General features: G+C 38.1%; 1 protein-coding gene across 1 annotated transcript in view; it reads left to right on the forward strand.

Moving 5' to 3' along the window:
• arid2 (AT-rich interactive domain 2) overlaps window positions 1-25632 on the forward strand; it is a 98639-nt gene extending 73007 nt beyond the window's left edge. Inside the window, exons 12-21 of the mRNA XM_069904133.1 lie at window positions 2088-2160; window positions 3987-4121; window positions 4614-4774; window positions 6903-9685; window positions 17759-17913; window positions 19533-19671; window positions 19757-19842; window positions 20471-20591; window positions 21621-21712; window positions 24230-25632. Of these exons, the coding sequence (XP_069760234.1) occupies window positions 2088-2160; window positions 3987-4121; window positions 4614-4774; window positions 6903-9685; window positions 17759-17913; window positions 19533-19671; window positions 19757-19842; window positions 20471-20591; window positions 21621-21712; window positions 24230-24362 (3878 nt within the window). The 3' untranslated portion in view covers window positions 24363-25632. The remainder of the gene's footprint in view (window positions 1-2087; window positions 2161-3986; window positions 4122-4613; window positions 4775-6902; window positions 9686-17758; window positions 17914-19532; window positions 19672-19756; window positions 19843-20470; window positions 20592-21620; window positions 21713-24229) is intronic.

Raw genomic sequence — 25632 nt, forward strand, 5'->3', positions numbered from 1 at the left:
TATCTTCCACATACAAACACTTGGGTCTCCCTAAATGTAATTGTACAATGACGAATGGTTTACATAATCTTCTTCACAGGATCCCTCGCATGGCATTGGTTTCGACTTCACCATTGACTTCGATTTTAAATGCACGTTCCCCATTTTCTTCTTTCTAACATTTCATCCTTCTGTTTTTTCCCCTTTATTGTCATAACTTTGTGCTGTTGAATGATTCCAAGTAGACTTAAATCATTTCACCTGTATCAAACTTAAGCAAACAGCAGACTTCAAATGTCCTTGCTGAATAATTTTGCTTCAGGTGGCTGGGCATGTCTGTTATGGGCCCCAGAGAAGCTAAATTTAAAATAACATGAAAGAAACCAAAGACATTAAAGCTATCCAGTTCTAGGCTAGTTGCTCAAGATTTATTTAATAAGAATTTCTACATTTCTTTTGCATTATTAGTATCTCTATCGTAAAACTGATAGTTGTACAAATTTGATGGGTGTTCGTCACCATTTTTTACAAAATAATACTGTACCAGGCCATTGAGGGTTGAAGGTAGTAAATGTCATTTGGGCAACTGGTTAACTGAAGTTCAGTCCCTAAATATTCTCTAAACGTGTTTGTCAACTTCCTTTCCACCATCAGAATTATTAGCCTTCCAACAATAATTTGGCTCCTCGATAGGCCAGTCATTTGGCCTTTATTCCTAACCAACATGAACATGGTTGCAGCTGCTGGAAAATGACTGCCATCTTTCTTTGTTTAACAGCAGAGACCAGGCCTATTCTCACAGAGAGGAAGGAAAATTTGGAGGGATGTTTTCCCCGGGGCCATGTTCATGCACTTCCTCGTGACTTGGAGAATGGTCTATGGCGTGGGGAGACCTGAAAAAAGTGTAAGGGGAGAAAATATAAACTTATGACAAAATTTAGAAGATTTGTAGCCTTAAACTAGGCCAGAGGTTCACTGTGGTTGCTGTACATTTTCATTTTTTTTCAAGATATGCATATCTCTGTCCCTCTTAATATACCTTTTAGAAACTTCCGTGAATGGAAGGTCTGTTTTTGAAGGAGAAATGGAAGTTGCCCATTGTAATTTCTGTTCTCCAAAGAATGGCTTTCTGACAAAAATCCATTTATTTTCTCTTGACAAAACTTCTTGATTTGGCCATAGGGGTAGGGATAAGTGAGTGAGTAGGATGGGGATGGTGTTTTAACCAGAAAAAGAAATTGTTGCTAGCTATAATAGAGCAAGTTTTTTTTTGTCTTTGGCAACCTAAAAAGGAAAGCATTTGTACCATTTGCAGATAACATCATTGTCTATCCCTTCATCTCCGGCCTTTGTTTCTTCCTCTGCTTTCTTACTGATTTGTTTTGTGGCTTGTTTCAGCTTTACCCTCACTGCTGAAGGTGTATTTAATATCTCTTAGAATTGTGATTATTTAAATAAGGAATAGCTTTCTCTTCCCTCCCTCCTCCCCCCCTCCCCCCCCCCCCCCCACACACACACACACACATATATATATATATAAAAATCTTGCGTGTTCTGGAGCAAATAACTTTTTTGTTAAATTACGAGATTATTCTCTGGGCTTTTGCCATCAAGTGCATTGGTGCTTGCTAACTGGTCAACTAGTGGTGGACTGAATGAGAGCAGAAGATTGATTTCAGGTTTTTTTAAAATTGCCTCCAGACCCTTTGGCTTTCAAAATTAGCCAGAAAATCTCAGAATCCAATGTGTGGCACTACCACCTGGGTGCTGAGACCATGTCACCTCAACAAGCAACTTCATTCTTTCTAGCACGGCAAGGAAGCAGTGTCATTTGCTATGTAGATGGAGACATTAGAGCATGTGGTGACTTTGGAAAGTTTCTGCCAACATGCGTACAGTTAGGTAAACCCAAGTGTTTATATGCATAGTTGTGTTTGGAGAACAGAACTTACAAAGAGTAATTTCCCTTTGTAGCTGGAAAGCTTATGAATAAAGTAAAAGGTTATTTATCAACAATTTAAACTGCCCCAATGAGGCTTTATTGTATATTATGGTTATTCCACCAACTTTCTTTCTCTATTATTAATCCTTTTTACTCATTTGCACAGCACCAAGAATTGGCTCTGCAGTGGGAACACCACCAGGATTGGAACTTGATAGTGAAAAGTTTTGTTGCCAGTGGTCAGTAGACGTTTTCATCCCCGATAATATTATTGTGCATTTCAACTGTAGTAATTGAAAGCATATACAAAAGCTTTTGTATTTTATCTCAATTACATAATGCTCCAGTTCTGCTCAGTTTCTTTAGCTCTTTGTAAATATCTGTGCTCTTTAGGAAATGCAGGGTTGTAATTAAGGCTATTTTCAAGGAGCAATTGAAAAAATGCATTTTTAGCACAAAACTTCAGTTGATCCACATAAACATTAAAAATGTATTAATCAGCATTTTCCCTCTTTTGGTTTTCCCATTAGCTTGGTCATATGATTTATAAAGCAACTAAATATTGGGTTTAAAAAGTGCTATTGCCATAACAACACCATGTGATTTAAAATGAGCATTTTTTTAAAAAAAAACAAGTTCTTTCAAATATGGATCAGATGAAACACTTTTGGAGACCTTTAGATGCTCAACTTTGATTCTGTAATCTTTATCTCACTTATCAATGACAAAATCAATCATGTACTGAACATTAATTTAACCCTAGATTTGATTTGCATCAGGAGTTGAGCTTTAGTGCATTAATAAGAAATTGATAGGATGGTTTGAAGTGAAAGATGAAGTAAATAGAGTGAAGGACACTTATGTAAACACTTGCATCTGTGCTGCAAGTTCCATATAAATAACCAATCTTAAAAAGATTGTGCTGTTAACTGATCTTTAAGTGTCAGGGCATAAATAAAAGATGTTTGTGTGAAATGGCTGAGATAGTTAGCCTTGATGAAATGCTTAGATCAACCAACATTTTTTCAAAAAAGAAACTAGCACAATTGAAATTGTTTTAGGATTACAATGTGTATAAAAGATCCATATAACAGTGAGACAAGGTTTACTATTCCTGTCTAGGAGATTACATTTGTGGGTGGTAGGGGAAGGGAGAGGCGAAGAAGATGATGTTGGCATGCATGCACATACACGTGAAATTGGCAAAAAGCATCATTAGCCCTTGAAAAGGATCAGGCAGCGATGGAATAAGAGAGGACAAAATAGATGAGATGATTTTAATCAGTTTATCGCTTAATTACATTTTTATTCCAGGTGTGTGGACTTTTAGTAAATTCACTCGTACTTCATGAGCACGCAAGGAATGAGAGCATGAATGAAATAAGTGTGAAAAGGGGTCAGAGATGCGTTAACTGACAGTATTATGAACCTATTGCAAACACATGGAATAAAATGTGTATGCAGAGAGTTGTAAAATAAGTATAATGGAATGTGATCAAGATCCAAAATGGAACTGCAGGAATGTGTGATTTGGTGAAGTATTGTGATAGGACCGAATGCAGGTGGTACTGCTGAATGATTGAAATGTTTTTGTGCAGAAAAAGCCAAAATGAACATGTGTTGATCATGACTGTCAACAGAGCGCCTAAGCACGCCTTATCAACGCTTGGCTGAGTTGTCTGAGTGCCATTGACGCACTGTGGGGATTGTCATTGGCAAAAACCACTGTTCCCCTTTAACATTTCAGCTGGCATTTCTTTTTGTCTTGGTTTGTTGTTGAAAATAGTTCAAAATACAAATGTCATCACTTTTAAATATTCATGTACATTGCTAGCCAGTCATTAAATGATCCATACTACCTAATAATTTAAAAATAGCCTTTCTAAACTGGATACAATGTCACATTCTCAGCACTAAATTGTTTAAAGACCTATTTTCTTTTGTTCATAGTTTTATACAGGTAGAACAGCCTTTTGTGGCTACAACCTCCTGATTACAAACCTTGGGCTTCTTTTACCTCCTCCTCTTTGATTTACAAAACCAGTGTGGTCTTTTATTTTTACAGGTTAAGCTCACATTTTGAAAGCTATTTAGAAGGTTCTATCTCCCGAATGGACTTGTACTCTGAATACCTTTCCGTATGCAGTAAATTGGCTCGGGGTGGAATTCTGACATCAACAGGATTTAACAAATGCCTCAGGTAAGTCAAACAATGGGAGGAATTTTTTAAATATAGAATAGCTTGCCTGTTTTTTAAAAAAAAATCAATATGATAAAATAATGAAACACTATTTTAAGAACACCCAATACTCACGTTCCAAGAATAACTGAAAAATAATTCCACATTGTTCATATAATTTACTAATTGAAAGTTGATGTGCTTCTAGGTAACTTTGTGTTATTCTTTCTATCTTTACTAATTCCAAATTAAATTCTGAAAGCATGGGAAGATTGCTTTCTGGTATCTGTTTTTAAATTGGGATCATTGCTTTTGTTCACTAGAAAGCTTGTAATAAGTTCCTTCCTGCCTCTTGCTGTAGGGAAAAAAGTGTCTAAAGCATGTCATTTTATAATATCCCAAAGTGACCATTTACCATCTTTAATAGCTTCATTGTTCAGCTTGAATCATTTTGGTTTAAAAAAAACTAATGTGGTTGTCTGATTACACTTGACTCATTTTTTCCTTTGCAAGGACTCTGTTTCCAACACATACCATAAAACGAATAGAAGAAAATAATGGGCAAGCGCAAATACACATAGTAGGGATCCAAAGAAGGGCTACACCTCTTCCCATGCATTCACCAGCAGATAACTCTGTTACTCTAGAGCTAACACAAAGCCCATCTCCTTCAGGTAAGAAGTTATTTATTCATTTGAACAGTTGCCTCAGATGAAAATTTATGACAATCATAATATTATGGTTCCTTCACGACATCAAAAATGTTAATAATGTTCTTTTGATTAACATATTTGAATTTTATAAGTGACAAAGTTTGCTGTGAAAATTAAAAAAGTTGTACAGTTGGTAAATTAATGGACCAATGTGTGAAATGTATCACACGATAGTGAGAATATTGCTTTTCATGATGGTTCCTGATGCTAAACAGAGCATAGTTTTTCTACATTCACATGTGTTTAGTATTGGCAACCTGAAATAAACATCTTTGCTTGAGAATTAGGTGGCACACATCATGAATGACTTCCATGTTTACACCAGGTTTAATATACAACACAATTGTCCTGAAACCCTAATGACAAAGGAGCAGTGAAAATGAATGTCAATCTGGAAAGGGGGAGATTGAGTTACTCTTGCATTGTATGAGATTGATCTCCTTGGATGCATCAATTTACTCTAGCAATTTTGAGATTTCTGAGTTTGATTTGTAGCGTTTTCCTCCCTTTTTACTAGCATTCCTAAAGCTCATAATAGTGTTGGTCATGTCCTTTACATATCTGCTCTTTTAAAGCTCTTCACCCAAATAAGTATTCATTATGAATAACTGGCAACATTTTTTTTCCAAAAAGTTTGCTTCCTGATAGACAACTTCAAGCTGAACATAAAATTTCAGATTTGCCGTATCACATGTGAAATTGGAGAAACATCAAATTAACTTTTATTGAATGTAGCATGTTTAATCATATAATTATGCTGACACATTGTGTTAGTTTAACTGACCTAAAAATGTTTTGCCACTGATTTTCTTTGTACTTAGCATCTGATGCCTCCCGTATCGGTGTCCAACAATAGTCAGCCAGCATTAATGGATTCCAGATGCCCTTATGGTCCACACTTTTCCATGGTTGCAATGTCCTGGTGAAACCTTTCACTATGTTCATCACTGACTGCACCAAGATCAGCAGGGAAGACGTCCAAGTGCAAATGCAGAAAATTAATTTTCAATGACATGTGGCACTTCATGGTATGCTTGAAGTCGACTTAAAGTATGACCAGAAATCACAAAAGTTTAAGGTGATTTTTGTGATTAACAGCCCAAAAAACATAAAATACACCCAAAAGTGTTCAGAAAGCAAACTCTTGGTTGTCCAGCGTAATCTGTGCCATTTTACCTCCTGCGTAACCATGAATTTCATTTCAGTAAAGACTATCAGAAATCATTTCTCTGCTTGTCCACATTTCACAATTTTGCAGACAGTGGTTGAAGAGCTGTTTTATTTTTACAAATTCTTTGTACATCTCTGAATTTCGCTATTGGCCAGTGTTCAAAAAAATTTCCTGACTTTTTTTTTGGAGCATGTTTTAAAATCTGACTCTTTGGTAAAACTTTTAGTCATCTTCCTTAGTGTTTTCATTGTTCGATTGAGTCAAATTTTGTTACTAAATTTTCTCAGTAAAATTACTAAAGGAATAACGATGTACAGGGGCAATCTGGTATGTGTATGTGTTATAATAAAATGCTAACAAATTTATTGTTTTAGCTATGTTTGGGTACTCTAGTTGAATGGGTTTTATTATTGACTCTTTTGGTCACTTTATCAAAAGATTTATATACTTGTAATTTCATTTTCTTCAGAATGCAATTTATTTTTTTAATATCATTAAGGTGGTTGAAACATGAGAATGGAGATTAGTTGATGCAACATGAGAAAATTAAAGTGTGGAGTTAATAGCATATCAGTCAGACAGCAACACTGAACAAGAAATAGTTCACATTTTAGGTCAAAGAACATCTGTTGGTACCCCTGTTTCTTTCTGCAGATGCTGCCGGACTTACTGAGTGTTTACTGGACTTTCTACCTTTTATTTCAGATTTCCATCATTATAGTTTTGATTTTTCACGCAATGGATGATCTTGTTTTTTGGTAAAGCTGGCCTTCTGGATGCGGATTGTTTAGCTTAGTACAAAGAGAATGGATAAGCTGTATTGGTCTCTGAAATAAATGATAAGAGGATATTAAGTTGAAAGTTCGCTACTCTGGTTGTGGTATCCATTGAAATTACTTTATCTTTTTATTTTTTCAGCACAGGTAGTGGTAAACCATTTTCAACGGATCCCTGCAACTAACCTTTCAAATGCTCTGCCAGGATCACAAATGATCTATACGCTACAACAAAGTGTCCCAGCTCAGAATATTGCTTACAAAAAGCAAGATCGAACTGGTGTGGCACAATCACACCCAAATACTACTGTGACTGTCATACAAAGCAGGACTCCAGTTACAAGTGAAGCAGCCAGATGTTCAGTTGTGCAATCTTCAACCTTTGATACTCAAACCCCAGCTTCAGTACCGTATGCACTGAGTGGAACCAATATTCCCCAGGGATCATTGATACAAAACCATCCCACAAAAACAACACAGTCATCCGTTGCAATGACTACTTCTCAGCAAGTGCTTCACCAGCCACACTTCTTTCAACAGCAGGTTCCTGGTCACCAGCTATCGATACCAATTGTCTCCTCTCATCAGGTGAATACCTCTGCAACAACAACAGTTACTGTGATACAGCAGGCTGTCTCTCATAGCCATTCAGTAATTGATAGAGTTCAAAATCTATCCGCCAACACGGTTATTGTTTCACAAGGACAGTTGTTATCGGGCACAGTAACCCACTCTGTACAGAAATCCTGTCACCAGCCAAAAGCAAGTAACCAGCAGGACAGTGTTCTGTTGGCATCTCAACACTATTTATCCAGTCCCAGTCCTGCTGTTTTATCTGGTGCTGCAGTTCAAAATTTTCAAGTCCCAACGGGCCAAGTGGTTGCAATTGCTGGTGTTCAAAGCTCTCCAGTCCCAAGAATGAGTTTCCAGAATATAGCACCAAAGCCGGCAGGAATGGCACCACAGCATGTTCCGTCTACTCTAACGCAGCAGCAACCCCAGCAAAGTGTACATATGATCGTCGGTCAGCCGGCTTCACAGGGGCAGAATTTTGCTCCAGCGATTCATCAGATACTATTGACAAATCCAGCTTCTGTTCAAGCTGGCCAAGCTATCCATTTGACTGGGAATGCAAATGTGACTCCTTTCTCATCACCATCCCCAGGGCCTGTCAATGGAAATCCAGTACAAATGGGGTTGGTCACTCAGCCTTCCACCCCTCCGATGCAGGGGCCTCAAACTGTCAGCAAGATGTTATCTGTGAAACGACAGCAGCAACAACAACCCCAAAAGCAGTTCCAGGTGCAGCTTCAGACTCCGCAAACGGGTACTGGTTCTAATCAGCCACCCTCTGGGGAGTCCAGTTTAATCAAACAATTACTCCTTCCAAAAAGGGGCCCCCCTACTCCAGGAGGCAAGCTTATCTTACCTGCTCCGCAAATGCCTCCCCCTCCTCCTGCTAGAGCTCCTAGTCCTCAGGTTGTTTACCAAGTGACTCACAATCAGGCAGCCAATATTGGAGTTCAGGCCCCGGGTCAACAGTTAGTCGTTGGGCAGTCAAATGTGCAGCTTGTTCAAAGTCCCATCCACTCACAGGGGTCAGTGCAAACAGTGGCAATTCCTCACATCTTACCAGGTCAGTTAATCTCTACTAGTAACACTGCTGCTCTTCTCCAGGGATCAACAGGTAACCAGGTAACCATAACTGTTGTGCCAAGTAACACCTTTGCTACGCCAGCTGTAAGTCATTGTGGTGGGACACAGATCCTTGCCCCTGCAGGAATTGCTGTTAGTGGGTCGCAAGTACAAACTCCATCACCTATAGTGACACCATTGAGCGAACAGGTGAAAACCTCAGAATCTGAAACCGTATTCACGGGTGATAAAATTATTTGTCAGAAAGAGGAAGAAGCAAAAGATACCACAGATTTACATCTACATGAACGTAAAATAGAAATCATGGAGAACCCTTCTTGCAAAGAGGGAGCTGCTAGTACAACCAATCGGGGCTTAAAGGAAAGCGAAATGCAGGCTGCAAAACTTGTAAATGGAAAAGAACACGATCATTCACGTCTACCTCCATCTAACTCAGGGATTGCTCAGTCTCAGCCCACACAGTGTACTTTGGCTTCAAATGGACGTTTGCAGGGAGTAGGTCAAAACGTAATAAATGGGAAGCTGAATACAGACTGTGAAGGGGTGCAGGAAATTAAAAAAGATCCTTTGAAGTTTCCCATGGTAAATGGGATTTGTGATTTTGATAAAGGGGATGGTTCACACTTAAGCAAAAACATTCCAAATCATAGAGCTTCCAAACACGTGGAAAATGGTGACATTGTTGCACAGGATCAATGGGGCAATGTAGACAGTAATCAGCAAAATTCTGCCAAAAGTGTTCAACTGACCAAAATGCATAATGGACCTGTTTCAATAGGAAACTCCAGCACAAGCTGTGCTGTGATTTCAAACTCTATCGACCAGCATATCAGTGGTACAAACTCAGGATTATCCAATGGACCTACAACAGCTGGCGTAAATTCAGTGGTGCCTCCGCTTCAGCAGTGTCCAAGTTCATCTGTTTCTTTGGTTTCCAACTCTGCCCAGGTGCTTCACTCTTCAGCTTTAAACCAATCTGGACCTGTAGCTATACATTCAGTCCAACTTTATCAGACTCCAACAACCAATGGTTCAACTGAATGTCAATCTTTAAAAAGGTCAGCTGAATGCAAAGATAATATATCAGGAATTCCAAATAAAGTGGGAGTAAGGATTGTTACCATTAGTGACCCTAACAATGCTGGCTGCAGTTCAACAATGGTGGCTGTGCCAGTGGGAGCTGATTCCAATTGTATAGCTAAAGTAGCATTGGGCAATGTAACACAGCAAAATCAGCATCCACCTGTTTCACAGGGGATAGTTAATCAGGTAAGCAAGGTGTCAAATAATTGCTGTTTAATCGTTTATCACTTTACAAAATTGTACATTTAAGTTGATTGAACATTGATTCATGTTACTTTGTTTAAGAATCGAACATTGTGCATTTTGTTAGTTGATGCTTTTACACAAACAAATTAAGATTGTTACTGAATAATTGTAAAATTACAATTTATCGAAGGATTTAAAATGAATATGGGTTCTTGTGATAAGTTTTGTAACTATAAAAGCTTATGAAAATTGTCAAATTTTGCACTGAATAACTTTGAGGCAAAAGGAAATCACATTAAGCCCAGTATCTACTGAATTCTCTTTTTTTTTTAAATTTTCTGCACTAGATCCATTTACCATGTTCTTACCAATTTTCTATCAATGACCCAAAAAAGGGAGAGTTAAAAGTAAATTTAGAATATACTTCAACATCTGAAGTGTCACCAATTAATTGACAGCATTTCCAAGATAATGTTGCAAAGGCAGATTTTAAATGACTATCAGACTTCATGCCAGACCTCATTGTAAAAAAAATTATAAAAATGACATTTTGCACATTTGCAAATCTAAGGATCCACCTTCAAGAATTTAGTGTGGGTTTTAACAATGCCTGTCTAGGCTTGCCTTTTGGGACATTTTTCTGCTGGTTTTTAAAGCTGATTTTTAGCTTGGCAATTAATATTTTTCCTTAAACATTTACAATTTGATACACAGTACACGGTAAATATGGTCTTGTGTACATGATTTAAAAAAAAAAATGACAATTTTTAAAGTTCAATTTCATTACTGAGCTTGTTCAGTTGTCTAAGATGCTACTGGAAGATAGTTAAAGAATCTTAAAGATTTCCTTTTGTATTTGATTATGTGTGGAGTATGATGTTTTTGGTAATTATATTTAAAAACTTTGACATATGGAACAGACATCTACTGTTGTCACTGTACTTTCATCCATCTGCTCAGCAGTGCCAATGACATGTATAGGTAGTCCTTAACTCACGACCGTAATTGGGGCTGAAGGATTGGTCATGAGTTGGATTTGCATGTATTAACGTGGTATTAAAGTAATTTTTCAAAAGAAAATTCAACAAATGAACCTTTAATGAAGAATCTCAGCATATGTATTTTTATTAAAAAAAAAGTTGCATGTGTGGGTGGACGTAACTCACGGAGGTCGTAAGTTGAGGACGACCTGTATTCTTTTGGATGGGGCTACATCTGGTTGTTTTTAAGATTAATGGGATTGTTCAATTTGAGTTTTTAAAAAGTTTTAAATGGGTTTCATAAATAATACCTTTCTGCATTAGTCGCTTCAGCTTCCGAGATTTCCAATGTTAAAATGGAAAGCTCCAAAGATCTTGTGTGAGCTCATGTCTAGGAATTGTCACACTTAATTAATGAAAGCATTGAAATTTAATGTCAGTGAAGTACAGTTATTACTAGAATCTATCGCCAGGGACAGAGTGACTGAGCACTTGAACGAGTCTGAGCTGATCAAAGATTTGCATGGATTTGTGAAAGGTAGGAAATTTAGATAAATTTTTGAGAAGGTTAGTAACATGATGGACAGATATATCTATGGATATCCCAAATACCTTTAATTAATCCAAGTTCTTTACAATCGATAATTCAGCAAAAAGTTAGATTTGGTAGAATTTGGGAACATGGTTTAGCATTTGGCTGGAAGAATGGGGTGAGAGCAGGATTAAAAAAAAAGTTTCCAGGATTTCATTTTGGGTTCTCTGCTTTAATTAGCGATATTAATAATGGAAAGCAGAACGAGAGAGTTGAACTTTTACATTTAAGCGAAGCATCAACTTTTATTGAAAGATGTCATTGGTTAATACAGAGTAAACAAATGAGCTAAACTGGTAGATTCATTGTGTAGAAGGATCCAGTTGTTCAACTGGATCCAAGAGCTGTATTTCTTTGGTGCATTTGTAGAAAATGTGGAAAAGCATAGAGAGTTTGGAAAGTGTACGAACAGCCAAAAGTCAGCACTCAAAAAGAGAATTGAATATTTTCCTATATATCAGAGTCTGGAATACCAAGTAAGTCAGCTGTCTTTCTTGTATAGAATCTTGGTCAGACCGAACTATAACCCTAAGTTTCGGGTACCACATAAATGCATGTAGAAAGAGCTCTACTATAAGTTTGCAGGAATCGAGGGCCAAATTATGAAGAGTCTGTCTAAATTTGAGTGCAATCAGTAGTTTAAAGAAATTGGTGTGGCGGTGAGAACCATCTGGGAATTTAAAAATTGATAGGCTGGATATAGGAATAACCACTGGCTAAGTTTGTCCAGTATGACCCAGCTATGTCAGAGGTTCCTGTAGTGGATTCCTTGAACACCATCATCAATAATAGGCCAACAGATCCTTTTGTAACATTAATATCAGCATCTATTATACCTGCAATGGGAATTGCTGAAGAATTGTGAGTAATTGCCTCTCTGATTGAGGAGTGTAGAAACCAATTTAACATCCCTTCTATGACTGCTGCTCAATATTTACTAGGGTGTGGTGATCTGTAGTACATGTTGCTGCATCAGTGGGAGTGACATTTACATTTTGCAGTATAACTGTGTTTCATTACATTTGAAATGGAATGTTTCATTTGCTACAAATTTAAATCTAGTGCTATATTTAATGGTTGATTTTTGACATAGTTTTCTGGATTCATTTCCACAATATTATGAAATTTATTTATGAAATATTTAGATTAAATGTAACCTTGCTGAGTCCAGTTTCATTATATAGTGGTTTATTTAAACATAACAGCTTTGAAAATCTTTACTGTTGTCGTAATTAGATTCAGTGAAATGATATTAAATTATTTTGTCTGCTGAAATAGTGTGAATTTCCCAGTGGCCACCCATTTCAATTCTCCATCCCATTCTGTTGTAGACAATAGATCCTGGCGTAGGCCAATTGGCCCGTTGAGCCAGCACCCCTATTCTGTTGTGTATTCCTCCCACTGCAGAACACATTCACACGAGACGTGGTTACTCCTTTGTTTCTTTATTTAATCTAAAATGGTTCTACTGTGCCCCACAGTACAAAGCTGTTATCTGACGTTACATGTGTACACTCTTTCCCACCCCCTTAAAAAACTAAACTAAGAATACCAACAATATAACTCAGTGGCAACAAGTAAATTACTAAACACGGTACTTCACAATCAATCATGGGACATAGTCCTTCAAATTTAACGGATGATGCTTCCTGCGTTTAGATCTCCTTGGCAATGTAAGACTTAGAGGAAACATTCGGTCTCGCAGGGGAAAGTACCATTTCCTCATTGGTTGACCCTAGAGATTGGGTAGTTACTGTTGGGACGTCTGGTGGCGGCTCATCACTCTCCCGTGTACCTAATCATGAAGGTATCTCTGAAATCAGTAACAGGGTCAGATCCAATGTGTCCTCGTTGGCATAAACCCACTCTGGATATGGTGTGTCAAAGAGATCATGCACCTCGGAAATTTATCTATTGGTCTCAATTGGTTGATGTGTCGTTTCCACTATCATTTCTTTCACCAGCACAGAATATGAATGTGGGCTCAATATAGTTCAGAAAGACTCCTCTTATCCATATTTCTTTATTCTCTTGGTAATCTCTCACCAATATTTGTTGTCCAACATCTAGAGTTCTGGTTGGTTTACCAAGAGTTGCTGATTGCTGGATGCAAAGCCCCATGTTTGGGTGCACCACAGAGACTATAGTTCTCAAGTTCTGTCCAAGCATTGGTTCTGCCGGTGTGCGTTTTGTTGTAGAGTGCAGGGTTGTCCTGCATGAATCAGAAAACTTGCAATCCTGTGATGCCACGTTATGTTCGATTACTTCTGCATCTTCATGGCTTTTTAAAAAAAGTCTGTATAAAGTGTTCCTCTTCTCCAATGATACTCGGATGATAGAGTGCCAATAAGATGTATCTTTTTTTTCAGGACGCATTGTTGTCCATTGTCAGAGACCAGTTCTATTGGCAAATCATGCGTTGCAATAATGCTCCTTCGTCTCTCCATTGTCTTTTCTGCTGTTTTTGTCCACATTTGGGATACCTTAGGCCATTTGGGGTGTGTATCCACCATAATCAGTTTTCATCCATAAATGGACCAGCAAAATCGATCTGAATTCGATGCCAGGGATATGAAGACCATTTCCAGGGGTTAGCTTCAGCTTGGGGTGCTTTAGGTTGGATTTCTTGGCAAATGTGACATCTTTTCATAGTCGGTTCAATGTCCATAGCTAATAATGTCCACCAGACATGCATGCACTCTAGTAACTTTTATTTGGACTATCCTTGGATGATCGTTCTGGAGTTCGGTTAACTCTCTTCAATTGATATTGCATTGCCTATAATAAGGTTTTAATTTGGGCCTAATCCTCTTGGCTTTGGGCCATCTATTTAATGTGAATTACATGATCTTTGATAGGGTCACCTATCACTGATAGTTTTTACTGTAATTGGCAAATGCCGAACTTGCTCTTAATTAGTAGCTGTGGCCTCTGCTATTCAGTTGATCAATACTTCTGTCTGCTCTGTCTCTGGTAGAGGTAGGCCGACAAAGCATCTGCAGAAAAAGCATGGCAGTTTTCTTTCCCTGGACTATCTTTTAAATTGTGATTACATGCTGCGAGCTGCATTGCCCATCTTTGAATTCTTGTGGCCGCTAGTACCAGAATGCATTTCTTCAGGTCCAGGATTAAACTCAATGGGTTGTTGTCTGTCACTAAGGTGAACTTTCTATCGTATAGGTATTGATTAAATCTTTTGACACCAAAAATTATGGCCAGTCCTTCCTTTTCCAGTTGTGCATAATTCTGTTCACAGGGTGTTAAAGAGCAAGAAGTGTAAGCTGTAGGTTGTTTTTTTTCTGTGACCTGTGACAATATTGCTCTTAAACTCACTGGTGACGCATCAACCACTAGGGTCACTTCTTTCCCAGTTCGATTTGTGAGGCAAGGTGCCCTGCGACAGCTTCGGTACCTGCTATGTTCATCCGGGAACCTTCTCTGTTGATTGTAAGTCTCAAATATGTTACTGAGGGTACCATAAACACACATTTGTCTTGACATAGCCTGACCTTGGCTTACTTCATTTGGTTGGGCAAGTGCTCCTCACTGTTGTGGTGACCATTAAAGATAACGACGTCTGGTAACATACCACATTTATTCCGTGCAACAACTTACTGATTGAAATATCGTGGGTGTTGCTGATGTTTGGCATTCTGGTAATACGTGAACAGCCCTAAGTGAGTATTTGATTGCCATGTACTTTCTTGACTCAGAATCCAATTCAACTTGCAGATATGCTTGAGATAAATCCAATGTTGTGAACTTCTTACCACCATTCAGTGTTTGAAACAAATCTTCTGTTCTGGGAATTGGATGTTGGGGTACTTGCAGAACAAAAATTTGAATTTCCCCTTTGGGTTTTCTAACAGGAACTATTGGGGGCAACCCAATTGCTGAATTGCAGTTTCTCAATGATTTCTGTTTTTCAGTCTGTTGAATTTGTCTTCAATTCCCTTCTTCGTCGCAAAAGGAACCGTCCTTGGTTTGAAGAATTTGAGATTGGCCTCCGATTTCAAGTGTAGTCTGGCCTCGACTTCTTGGATTTTCCCCATGTTTTTTCCAAATACTATCTGGTACTTTTGGAGCACTTGTCTCCAGTTCTGATTTTTGTTCTTGCTCAGTCTGTACATTTTTAAAAAATTGTCCCAATGTCCTTCCAAATCATTTAGATTCATGACATCCAATTTCTTTCAAACAAAGCAGGTCCCTTTGTGTCCATGATGTAAAGGGGTAACCTTTTAGATGTCTGTCCCTTATATTCGACATATTCCTTTTCCCAGTACTTTGATTTTTCTGTCTAGTGACTGTTGGATTGTTTCACCTTGAGATTGGGTAATACTAATTTTTAAGATCTTTGGCATTAAGGACACTGTGGCCCCAGTGTCCAGTTCTATCTGAACTGGTTTGTTGTTAATGGCAATCAAGATTTCTGATTTGCAGTTTATCACATTATTGACTTACATTATTTCCATCGCTTGACCTGCTCAGAGCCACTTGGGTTGTTGCTCGGACTTTTGTCTTCCTCCTTGAGGTTCCTCACCTTGCATGTCTTATTTCTCGACTTCTAATTTCCCCTCTTGGGTGATCCTCTTTTTGCTTATTTTCCCATTTCTTTGGGCATCTGGACTTTGTAGCATAGATCGCATTTAGCTTTTTTGAAGAAATAGTTATCTGGACTGTGATGACTTTTTCAGCAGCAGGAACATACTTGGCCTTCCATTTTCTTCATTCCCATTGCTCTCCTTGAATAATATCCTGGTTGCGGTTGGCCATTTTGACACTCACTTCTATTTCATGTGCAGCATCAGTAATCGTTGTTGAGCGTTGTGGTTGGCCAATCTGATAACCAGCAAGTCCTTTAAGGCTTCATGTAAGAATATTCCAAACTCTCAGGTTTTTGATAACCTACGCAATTCAGCCATATATTGGTTCACGGTTTTGCTTGGTTTCTGCTTTCTAATCCAAAACTGGTATCTTTCTGCCATCACTATTGGTCTTGGGGACAGATTTCCTCCCACTAGGGCACGCAAAGTGGGCTTGTGCGTGCCACTATGGATTTTTAATCAGGCTATATGTCCTGCTTCCCACCTTGCTTGGATATGTCGCCTGTTTTCTCAAATTGCCCTCTGTACCTCTTATTCCCTGGGCGGTACAGAACAAATTGAATTTTTCAACATACTCATCCCAGTTTTTTGATTCCTTGCACTCTTCAGAACGTCTGTCTGCCATTTTGGCTTCTTTGTTTCACTGTGAATGAGCTTCGGCAGCTCAAGGTCATTGTAGTTTCAGTTTTAAATCTTCTGTTCTCCCCCTCCAACGTGTGAATGTGGGATAACATTTTTATCTTCATTGCCAATTTGTTTTATTCCTCCCACTGTAGAACACACTCACACGAGACATTAATCCTCTGTGTCATTATTTAATCTAAAATGGTTCTACTGTGTCCCACAATACAAAGCTGTTACCTGACATCACATGCATACAAGTTTCATAACATTCCCTTACTGACATGTCTGTCCACTGTCTTGAGTTCTGACAGACTGAGATGACCGCAAATTAGATGAACAACTCATTTTCTGTCTGGTCTCCTCTACATTAGACTGGGAGATTGCTTCGTTGAGCACCTCTGCTCTTACTGACTCAATAGCATGGATCTCCCATTGGTAATCCATTTCAATTATCCATTCCATTCCCTTGCTGATGTATCTGTCCATGGTCTCATGCACTGCCAGACTGAGACCACCTGCAAATTGGAGGAATAACATGTCATCTTCTGTCTGGGCACCTCCAAACAGATGGCATTAACATTGACTTCACCGGTTTCCATTAAAAGCCCCGCTACTTATCTTTGTCAAGTTCTGTCTCTCTCACTCTTCCTCTTTCCTCCAGTCTCCTTTCAGAGCCAACATCAATTCTCATCTCTCATTTTTTCATATCCAATCAACAACTTTTGTTTGTTGATTTCGACTCCTCTGCCCCTCATTCTCTTTCCCAGACTTTATTCAGACAAGTGCCTGCTTTTCACTTATACCTTCAGGAAGGGCTCAGGCCTGAAATGTCAGTAATATTATCTTTACCTCCTATGGACACAGTGATACTGGCTGAGTTCATCCACCATTTACTGTGTGTTTTTTAACTACACTCAAAGTATCTGCAGATTTCCATGTTTCACTCCTTATTTCAAAATCTTTTACAGCTGGTATGGAAGATTGGTAAAGAATAAAATATATCTTCTCCATCTTTTTTCTTGATATTAGTGACCTTCAAGTTTACGATAAAAGTTACTTGATCACTTTCAGGGGACATTATGGCAATTGAATGGCTAAGCTGAGTGTAAATACAGTACAAAGAATCCTCCCTAGTCTCATATCATTATAATGCACAAAGGAGCTTTGGCTAGGCTGTTTTAGAATGTATTGCTCAATCTTAACTGTATATTTCAGAAGTCGTATTGTGTATACAGTATCCATATTGATTTACAAATTCTGAATGTTCCTTTAGTCTTCTCCTTTGGCAGTCTCATCAACTTCACCAGCAACAATTCAGCAAAACAGTTCCCCGTCCCTTCAGCCTCAACTTCCATCCCAGCAACAAAATGCAGAGCTGACAAGAAAACCAGGACAGAATTTCATGTGCTTGTGGAAAACATGCAGGAGGTGATGCAGCTTTTTTTGATACTTCAATAATGAGCATCTTTTAAGACAGATTATCAAGTAGTGTTGCTCTCATATTTTCTCTTTAGGGAAACTTCTGAGGCTCTTGTTAGATGTACATGAAAAGGCTAGGTTTTCTAGCTCAGTAATCAGACTGACCGCATAATTTTAGAGGTATTGTGGTAAGACATTGGCTCACCTCATGTAATTTCTCATTTATAACCCTGCATCTCACCAGTCTGATCCTTGTATCCCAGCTCAGTAACTGTTGTTACCTGTGCCAGATAATCTCCTTGTGCTCTGCTTCCTTCAGCCAAGGTCTCTTTTCCCTACGACCACTAAACCAGAATCGTAGTTGTTTTTAGTTGTGCTTCAAGCACTATAGAATTGCGAAACACAACTTGGCTGACTAGGTATTGTCTGAAAGTCGCATTCAATGAGCATCAAGAAAATTTTAGGTCAAAATATATTTCAGAAAGGATTAGGTTAACCTGCATTTTTTTGTAACTTCCTTGACAACTGAAGACGTGTCTTAGTAGTAGATTGACAAAATTGAAGACCAAGAAGATATTACAATTAGAAAAGTGTTCTGATCTGAGGATTGGAGAGGTAAAGAAGTAACTCATGGTATCATTTGTAAACAAGGATAAAAATATTAGATAAAAGCATAGCCAGATTGGGATGCTAATGTAGGGTTAGTGAGGTATCAGCGTGGGTTTAAGTGCACAGGTGTTGTTTGTGTATAGGCATCATATTTTTGATTTGTGAGAATGGAAAGTGAAAAATGGGTGGGCTTGTTTCCCACTAATGGACTACACAAAGGCTCGTTTGAGTGTTTCTTCAGCAAAAAAAAAGGATAGGGCAGAGGTTAGTAATGCTGGAGATGTTAAATGGGTGTGGATGGAAGCTGGACTCTGGCCCAAAAAGGATAGGTAATGAATGCTGTCGTTCAGCACCTGAAAGTGATCATGGAAGGGAAATGGACTGGACTTCTGAAGATTTTTAAAAAAAGTGCTTATCCAGGACTGAACATCGGATAAGAAGTGCCATGAGATTAAGAGATAGTGAGATGGAGTTTGGAATTATCAGAAGCATGTGGAACTTTGGATTGTGTCATGCAAATGAAACCTGTGGTGAGTCCTAAGGAAATTCCAAAGGGACTGGGAAGAGGAGCTATTGTGGAAGTATTTTGAGCTAGAACTGTCTAGGGAAGAAACTCTAGCATTTATGTTCTATCCAAGGCTCTATAGATGCCTTTTCTCTGAATTAGTAACTTGTGCTGATGTTTTCACACTTTTATTCTTGTGCGTATAGAATATATTTTCAATGATCTGTCCTTGTAGTTTATCAGAACCTTTCATGCTTTTTAATTGAATAAAGTATTGCACCCCAATATTTACCTCAAATTATAATCAAAGTAAATCCAGGGAATAGATAGAAAAAGAATAGATTTATAAAATGCTTAGAATAATAGTGATTTGAGAAATTCTTTTGCTGAGGCAAGATTGGTTCTTAATGGCTTCTGCTGAATACTGAGCTCGAACTGAAAGAAATTGTAGCAGGATACAAATAAATGCAGTGATTGAGTTTGGGTTACTAAGTATTTTTCTTCACAATTTTAGATGGTTTGATTCTCCATCCCAGGTGTTCTACCATGCTGCAAATGAGCATGGAGGGAAAGATGTGTATCCTGGGACATGTATGTGGGAAGCCTGTGAACAATTCCCACGGCAAAGATTTTCCTTCATTACTCACTTACAGGTAGGTAATGCCATAGGTTTATGAAGTGTCAGCTTTTCTTGTTTTGGATATAAAATTCTGTGACATGGTCCAATTTTATATATAGGATAAACATTGCACAAAAGAAGCGCTCCTCACAGGACTGAAGAAGCTTGAAGAGCAATCACACAATGGAAGCCACCCTCCTAACAAGTAAGAAGGCACTAATATTTAAATATGAGGAAATATAGTTTGTTTCTCCAATGCATCAGTACCAAAATCAGATTGGGATGTTTAGCAATGTATTGAAGTTATTCTCATTGTGGATGAGTGGCTTAAGAGCTGTGTGTTCTTCTTGTACTGCTGCTTCCCCACCATCCTCCTCTGGCCTATCTATCCTAGACCTGGAACCATTTTGTTTCTTTTCTCTCGTGTACGTGACCCAATTCACTAAATTGAATACTGGGCTTTCTTTCCTACCATACTCTGTAACTGTTGTGTAGTCGATTGCTCCAAAACTCTTTTCCTAAGCCCCTTGCACTCTTCTGTTTTGCTCCTCTAGACTTGCTAATTCAAGAATTTGGTCACTCCTAATATCTAATGGGTTTTTAAACACATCACTGTGAAAAAGCTTTGAGATGTATATCTGCTAAATAAGTTAGATAAATGCAAGTTATGCTTGTCAGTTTTTTAAAGGAGAAAATTCCTTAGGTTTTCCACAAGCATATTATATATTCTATAGTTTCAAAGTTCCTTTATTGTTCACAAGATGCACAAATATGGAAGGGAATGCAAATTTTTACACCACTTGCATTTACCTAATCTTCCATTATTTGTGTAGACAGACACCTGCTGGAGCTGCTTCCACTCCGAAAGCACAGAAGACTATTGTGAATCATCCCAGTGCAGCTCTAGTGGCATTGAGGAGAGGATCAAGGAACCTTGCATTTCGAGACTATATGGTGAGTTAAAAAAATAAAATTGGGACAAGTTCTATTTAAGTGAACAAAATTGGCATCCTTCAAGCCAGCATATTTTATAGAACACTATAGCATAGTACAGGGCCCTTTGGCTCTCAATGTTATGCTGACCTATATATTTCTACCAATGAAAAGTAAAACCTTCCTATTTCATAACCCTCTTTCTTTCATCCATGTGCCCAAGAGACTTCTCAAATGTTTCCGCCACCATCTCTGGCAAGGTATTCCAGGCACCCACTACTGTTTTAAAAACTTACCCTTAATGTCTCCCCAAAACTTCTCTCCCTTCACTGGTTGTCCATCTCATCTATGCATCTCAGAATCTTGTAGACCTCTAATAAGTCACCTCTCATCCTCTTTGTCCCAAAGAGAAAACTCCCAGCACTGCTAACCTTGCCTCATAAGACTTATTTTTCAATCCACGCAACATTCTGGATTGTCTCCTCTCCGTAACTTCAACATGCTTCCTAGAATGAGGTTACCAGAATGGAACACAATATTCCAACTGTGATCTCACCAGAAATTTGTAGAGTGGTAATGTGACCTCTCGACTCTTGAACTAAATCCACCGACTCGTGAAGCCCATCATCCCTTAGGCCTTCTGCATTATCCCATGGCAACCTTGAGAGATGTATGGATTTGGACCCCAAGGTCCTTCTGTTCTGGCACACTGTTAAGCATCAGACTATTAACCTTGTACTCAGCCTTCAGGTTTGACCTTCCAAAATGCATAACCTTACACGTACCCAGATTGAACATCATCTGCCCAACTCTGCATTCTGTCTATTATCCTTTTGTAACCTACACAAACCTCAACACCCTCCAACTTTGTATCATCTGCAAACTTACTGACCCATCCTTCCACTTCATCTAGATTCTTTATAAAAATCACAAAGAGCAAGGGTCCCAGAACAGATCCCTGCGGAACTCCATGCAGAATACTTTGTGTTCTAATACTCTGCTTTCTTTAGCCAAGCCAAAACCATTTACTTTCTCAATTCTCGCTTGCAGGATGAAAAAGAAGGCCCAGTTACAAAACACATCCGGCTAACAGCTGCCTTAATCTTAAAAAATGTTGCTAAATATTCAGAATATGGTCGCAGGTAAGAATTTTTTTTTTTGCTTGCATGAAATTCTATTATAGATGAGGTCAAGATGATCATTGTGAAGTCACAATTCTTGGATTTGTATTGTGTTGTTCACATCCGAGCAAAAGTAGAATAAAAATCGGAAAATAGTCAATCGGTCTGCGTCTGGAGAGGGTATTTTCAAGTGTAAAACCATATTGGTTTAAAAAGAGGCTGGAGCATGGACTGTCCTGGAATATCCAGATACATTTCTGAATGAATTTGCAAATAAAGATGACGTAACTCTATGGAGAATTTGTAGAGGACGATGAATGTATATTTAGACATGTATCTGACTAATAAAGATGAAGGCAAAGTAGGACATAATGCAGGCAGTTTATAATTTGTTCTAGGTTTGATATTTGATCTTTTCACTCATTGATACATTACATTCTTGATTTAAAGGAGGTCATTACAAATTGAGACAGTACTTGAACATTTTATTTCCCATTGTTCACTTTTTCAGGCTTCCTGTTAATGCAGTGTTGTGGTACAGCATAATTTCAGTCTGAATTTGACAGCACAGAAACAGGCCCTTTGGCCATCTTTTCCACGCTGACCAAACTAGTCCCATTTTCCTACATTCGGCCCATATCCCTCCTAAATGCTTCCTAATCATGTTCCTGTCTAAATGTCTTTTGACCATTCCAGTTGTATCCTCTTCTACCACTTTCTTTAGCAGCTTGTTCCATATGACTCACCACCTTTTGTGACCCTGCAGATCCCTTTTAGATCTTTTTCTTCTTCAGCCTCTAATGCTCCAGGGAGAAAAGTCCCAGTTTCTCCTTGCAATTTAAGCCCATCAAGCTTGGTAATCTTCTCATGAATTTATTCTGCATTCTTTCCTAGAGCTGGGTAATCAAATCTGTGGAAAATAATTCAAATGTACTATCACCAATGTCTTGACCAATAAAGGTAAACGTGCAAAACACCTTCATCAACCTGTCCATTTTTTATGGAAGTGCAACCATGCCCGCCTCCCCCCAAGTCTCTTAGTTCTTCAAAACTTTGAGGGTCCTATCCAGTTTTAATTTGACAAAGTGTAACACTTCTCATGTTAAATTCCATCTGCCATTTCTTGATCCACATTCCCAGGTCATCTTAGATGACTTTTTCAGCAATTTTAGTGTAATCTGCAAACGTACTAACTTCATTGACATCCCAGTCAACCAACCACAGTGGACCCAGCACCAATCTCTGTGGCGCACCAATGGTCAAAGGCTTCCAATCTAAGTAACAATTCTTCACGATGTCTAGTCACCTCTTCAAAAGAAACTAAAAATTTGTGAGACAAAGCCATGCCATTCTTAAATAGTTCTTGCCTTTCCAAATGCAGGTAGATCCCATCTCCCAGAAACAGGTTTGGTAATGCCCACAATTGATTTTAAACTCACTGGCCTGTAGTTCCTAGACTTGTTTTTACAGCCTTGTTGAAATAAAGGCGCACAAGCAAATTACTAGCACCTCAACAATGATGTAAATACCATCACCAGGGCTCCTACAATTTCTTCCCCAGCTTAAAATCTACTGGACTGCACTTAATCAGGCCCCAAGGATTTATCCATATTAAGATTTCCAGCACCTACTCTTCTGTAATGTGGACTTCTTCTCACTGGGCATGAAATGTTAGTTACCTTTTTCTTCCTGTTGATGTTGCGTAACCTGTTGTTTTTCCAGCAATTTATGTATTGCACTTGGTCCCAGCAACTACAGATTTTTTGTTCAAGGCATCACTATTTACTTCAGAGTTCCTAAGCCTCCTGAGAAAAATACTTAGTTAGGATCTCACCCATCTCCTGTTGCTCCACACACCAATGACCCTGTGGACATTTAAGGGGCCATATTTTCCTGTTTCTTTTTGCTTTAATTTTGTACATGGAAAAGATAGAAATGCTAATGAATAATTTCTAAACAGTATTTCAATGAAAACATGGCAGAAGATGGTTCCTTGCAAAAGGATTCAGGACCTACACTGAGCTTGTGGCTAATAAGTAGCTAATTTACTCATTTGCAAGTTAATCATGTAAGGTTTTAAAGCCATATTTTTAATGGTCTTTCTGCACAGAAAATTATATTAATTGCAGTAGCAAAATGATGAAACTTCTCAAGCTTATTTAAAAATCTACATTGCAATACCACATCCTAGTGTCATGTCATACGTATTTATCCAGAGCCCAGTGAATGGATACCTGGCTTTGACAATAGAGAAGAATCCGAGTGCTTGGGAAACTGGATGTGGTAACTTTTGTGAGAAACATAAGTATTTTATTAAACATCAAGATGTTCTGCATAATCCATAGATTTATTCCCCTGGATAAATAAGTATTGATTGTTTAATAAATTACAAAGCTTTCTGTGATAACATCATAGTTTGGTTGCTTAAATTATGGTTTCCAGCAGGCATAATTATGCACTTTCTGATATAGTTGAATAAGTGGGGCCCAAATAGGAACATTTTAAAACCTGATGATCTGTGTTTTGTTTCTCCTCCAGACTACTAAAGAGACATGAGAACCAATTGTCTGTACTTGCCCTTAGTAACATGGAAGCTTCCAGCACTCTTGCCAAATGCCTTTTCGAACTTGTCCATCTAGAACAATTACAACCACCAGAAAATAAACTCTGAAAGGGTGAATTGAAGTATGTATTCTAAAATATCGTTTACAGGGTTCTGAAGTGAGCAAGAAGTCTTAATGAGAAATGACCATTGTGGAGTTTTTTTTTAAAACCTCTTTTTTCCATGATGCACAGAGGCTTAACATTCTAATCACCAATGGAATTGAGCTTTGACAAACATTTAATCGGAGTAGCAGCTGTGAAACCACCACTACTTTTTTAAAGTTAGAAATAGTAAATTCTGAAGGAGCTACACAGAATAATAGCATTAAATATTTTTACCCTGCACCCCTATGAGCACATTTTTTATATTTCAGAATTAGTGACTAAGCTGGGTTTAATAGAACAGAAAATGACACACTGGAGGTATCCCTGTCACCTGAGAGGTTGCAGTTTATTTCTAGTGATGTCCTTTCTTTAGAAATCAGTAGCTTGTTTTTTCATACTTGAGCCAATATATTTTCACTTATTTATTATCATATGATCAACTGTAAATATTTGTGAATAAAATTAACCAACTTTCATGCCACTGCAATCACTGGAAACACAGCCTCGTGTCATAATTGTTAGGATGTAGGACTTGTGTGTTTCCTGCCAATTGTAAGTAATTGTGATATATTGTCTGCAGTGGATGAACGTTCTTTAATTCTTTGTAAATAATTCTGTAATGGTACCAATGCTGTAAAGTTAAAAGCAGTTTTGTGGAACTGATTTTTTTGTATTATACACCTTGTAGAACTCATTTGCTGGTTGAAAGAGTATGGAATAATATATCTCATGTCATTTTGTAGAAAAAAAAACTATTGAAGGTATTTTTGGTTTACCCTAACTTGGACCCACTGAAAGATATCACTTTGTACAAGCTTGGTGCTTGTACAGGATTTTTTGTATTTGTAAATTGGTTTAAATACAAGGAATTTTATACAGGTTTTTCTCCATGTATTATATTTACCTTGGGTGCAGGCATGGTATTTTCTGGACTATTCACAATGATTTCTCCTCAAAAATAATCCAATTATAGTACAGTATTTTAGTGTTTGTTCTCCGTTCTTCAATATTGTCACATTCCCGTTAAAAACCTGTTCATGGTTATGTCCTGAATGGTGTGTTATGTGATTTTCATAACTGCCTCTTGCCTAATGTATCAGCATCCAAATGAGGGAACACGCTCCCATTTCTTGCTGTGTCTGTAGAATGTGCAGTAAAGGCATACAGTTTTACATTAGATAACTTTAATTACTGACTGTTTATAGTTTTAAATAAAAGACTGGACACTTTCA

This window comes from Narcine bancroftii, chromosome 11 (genome assembly GCF_036971445.1).
Source record: "Narcine bancroftii isolate sNarBan1 chromosome 11, sNarBan1.hap1, whole genome shotgun sequence".
Taxonomy (NCBI): Eukaryota; Metazoa; Chordata; class Chondrichthyes; order Torpediniformes; family Narcinidae; genus Narcine; species Narcine bancroftii.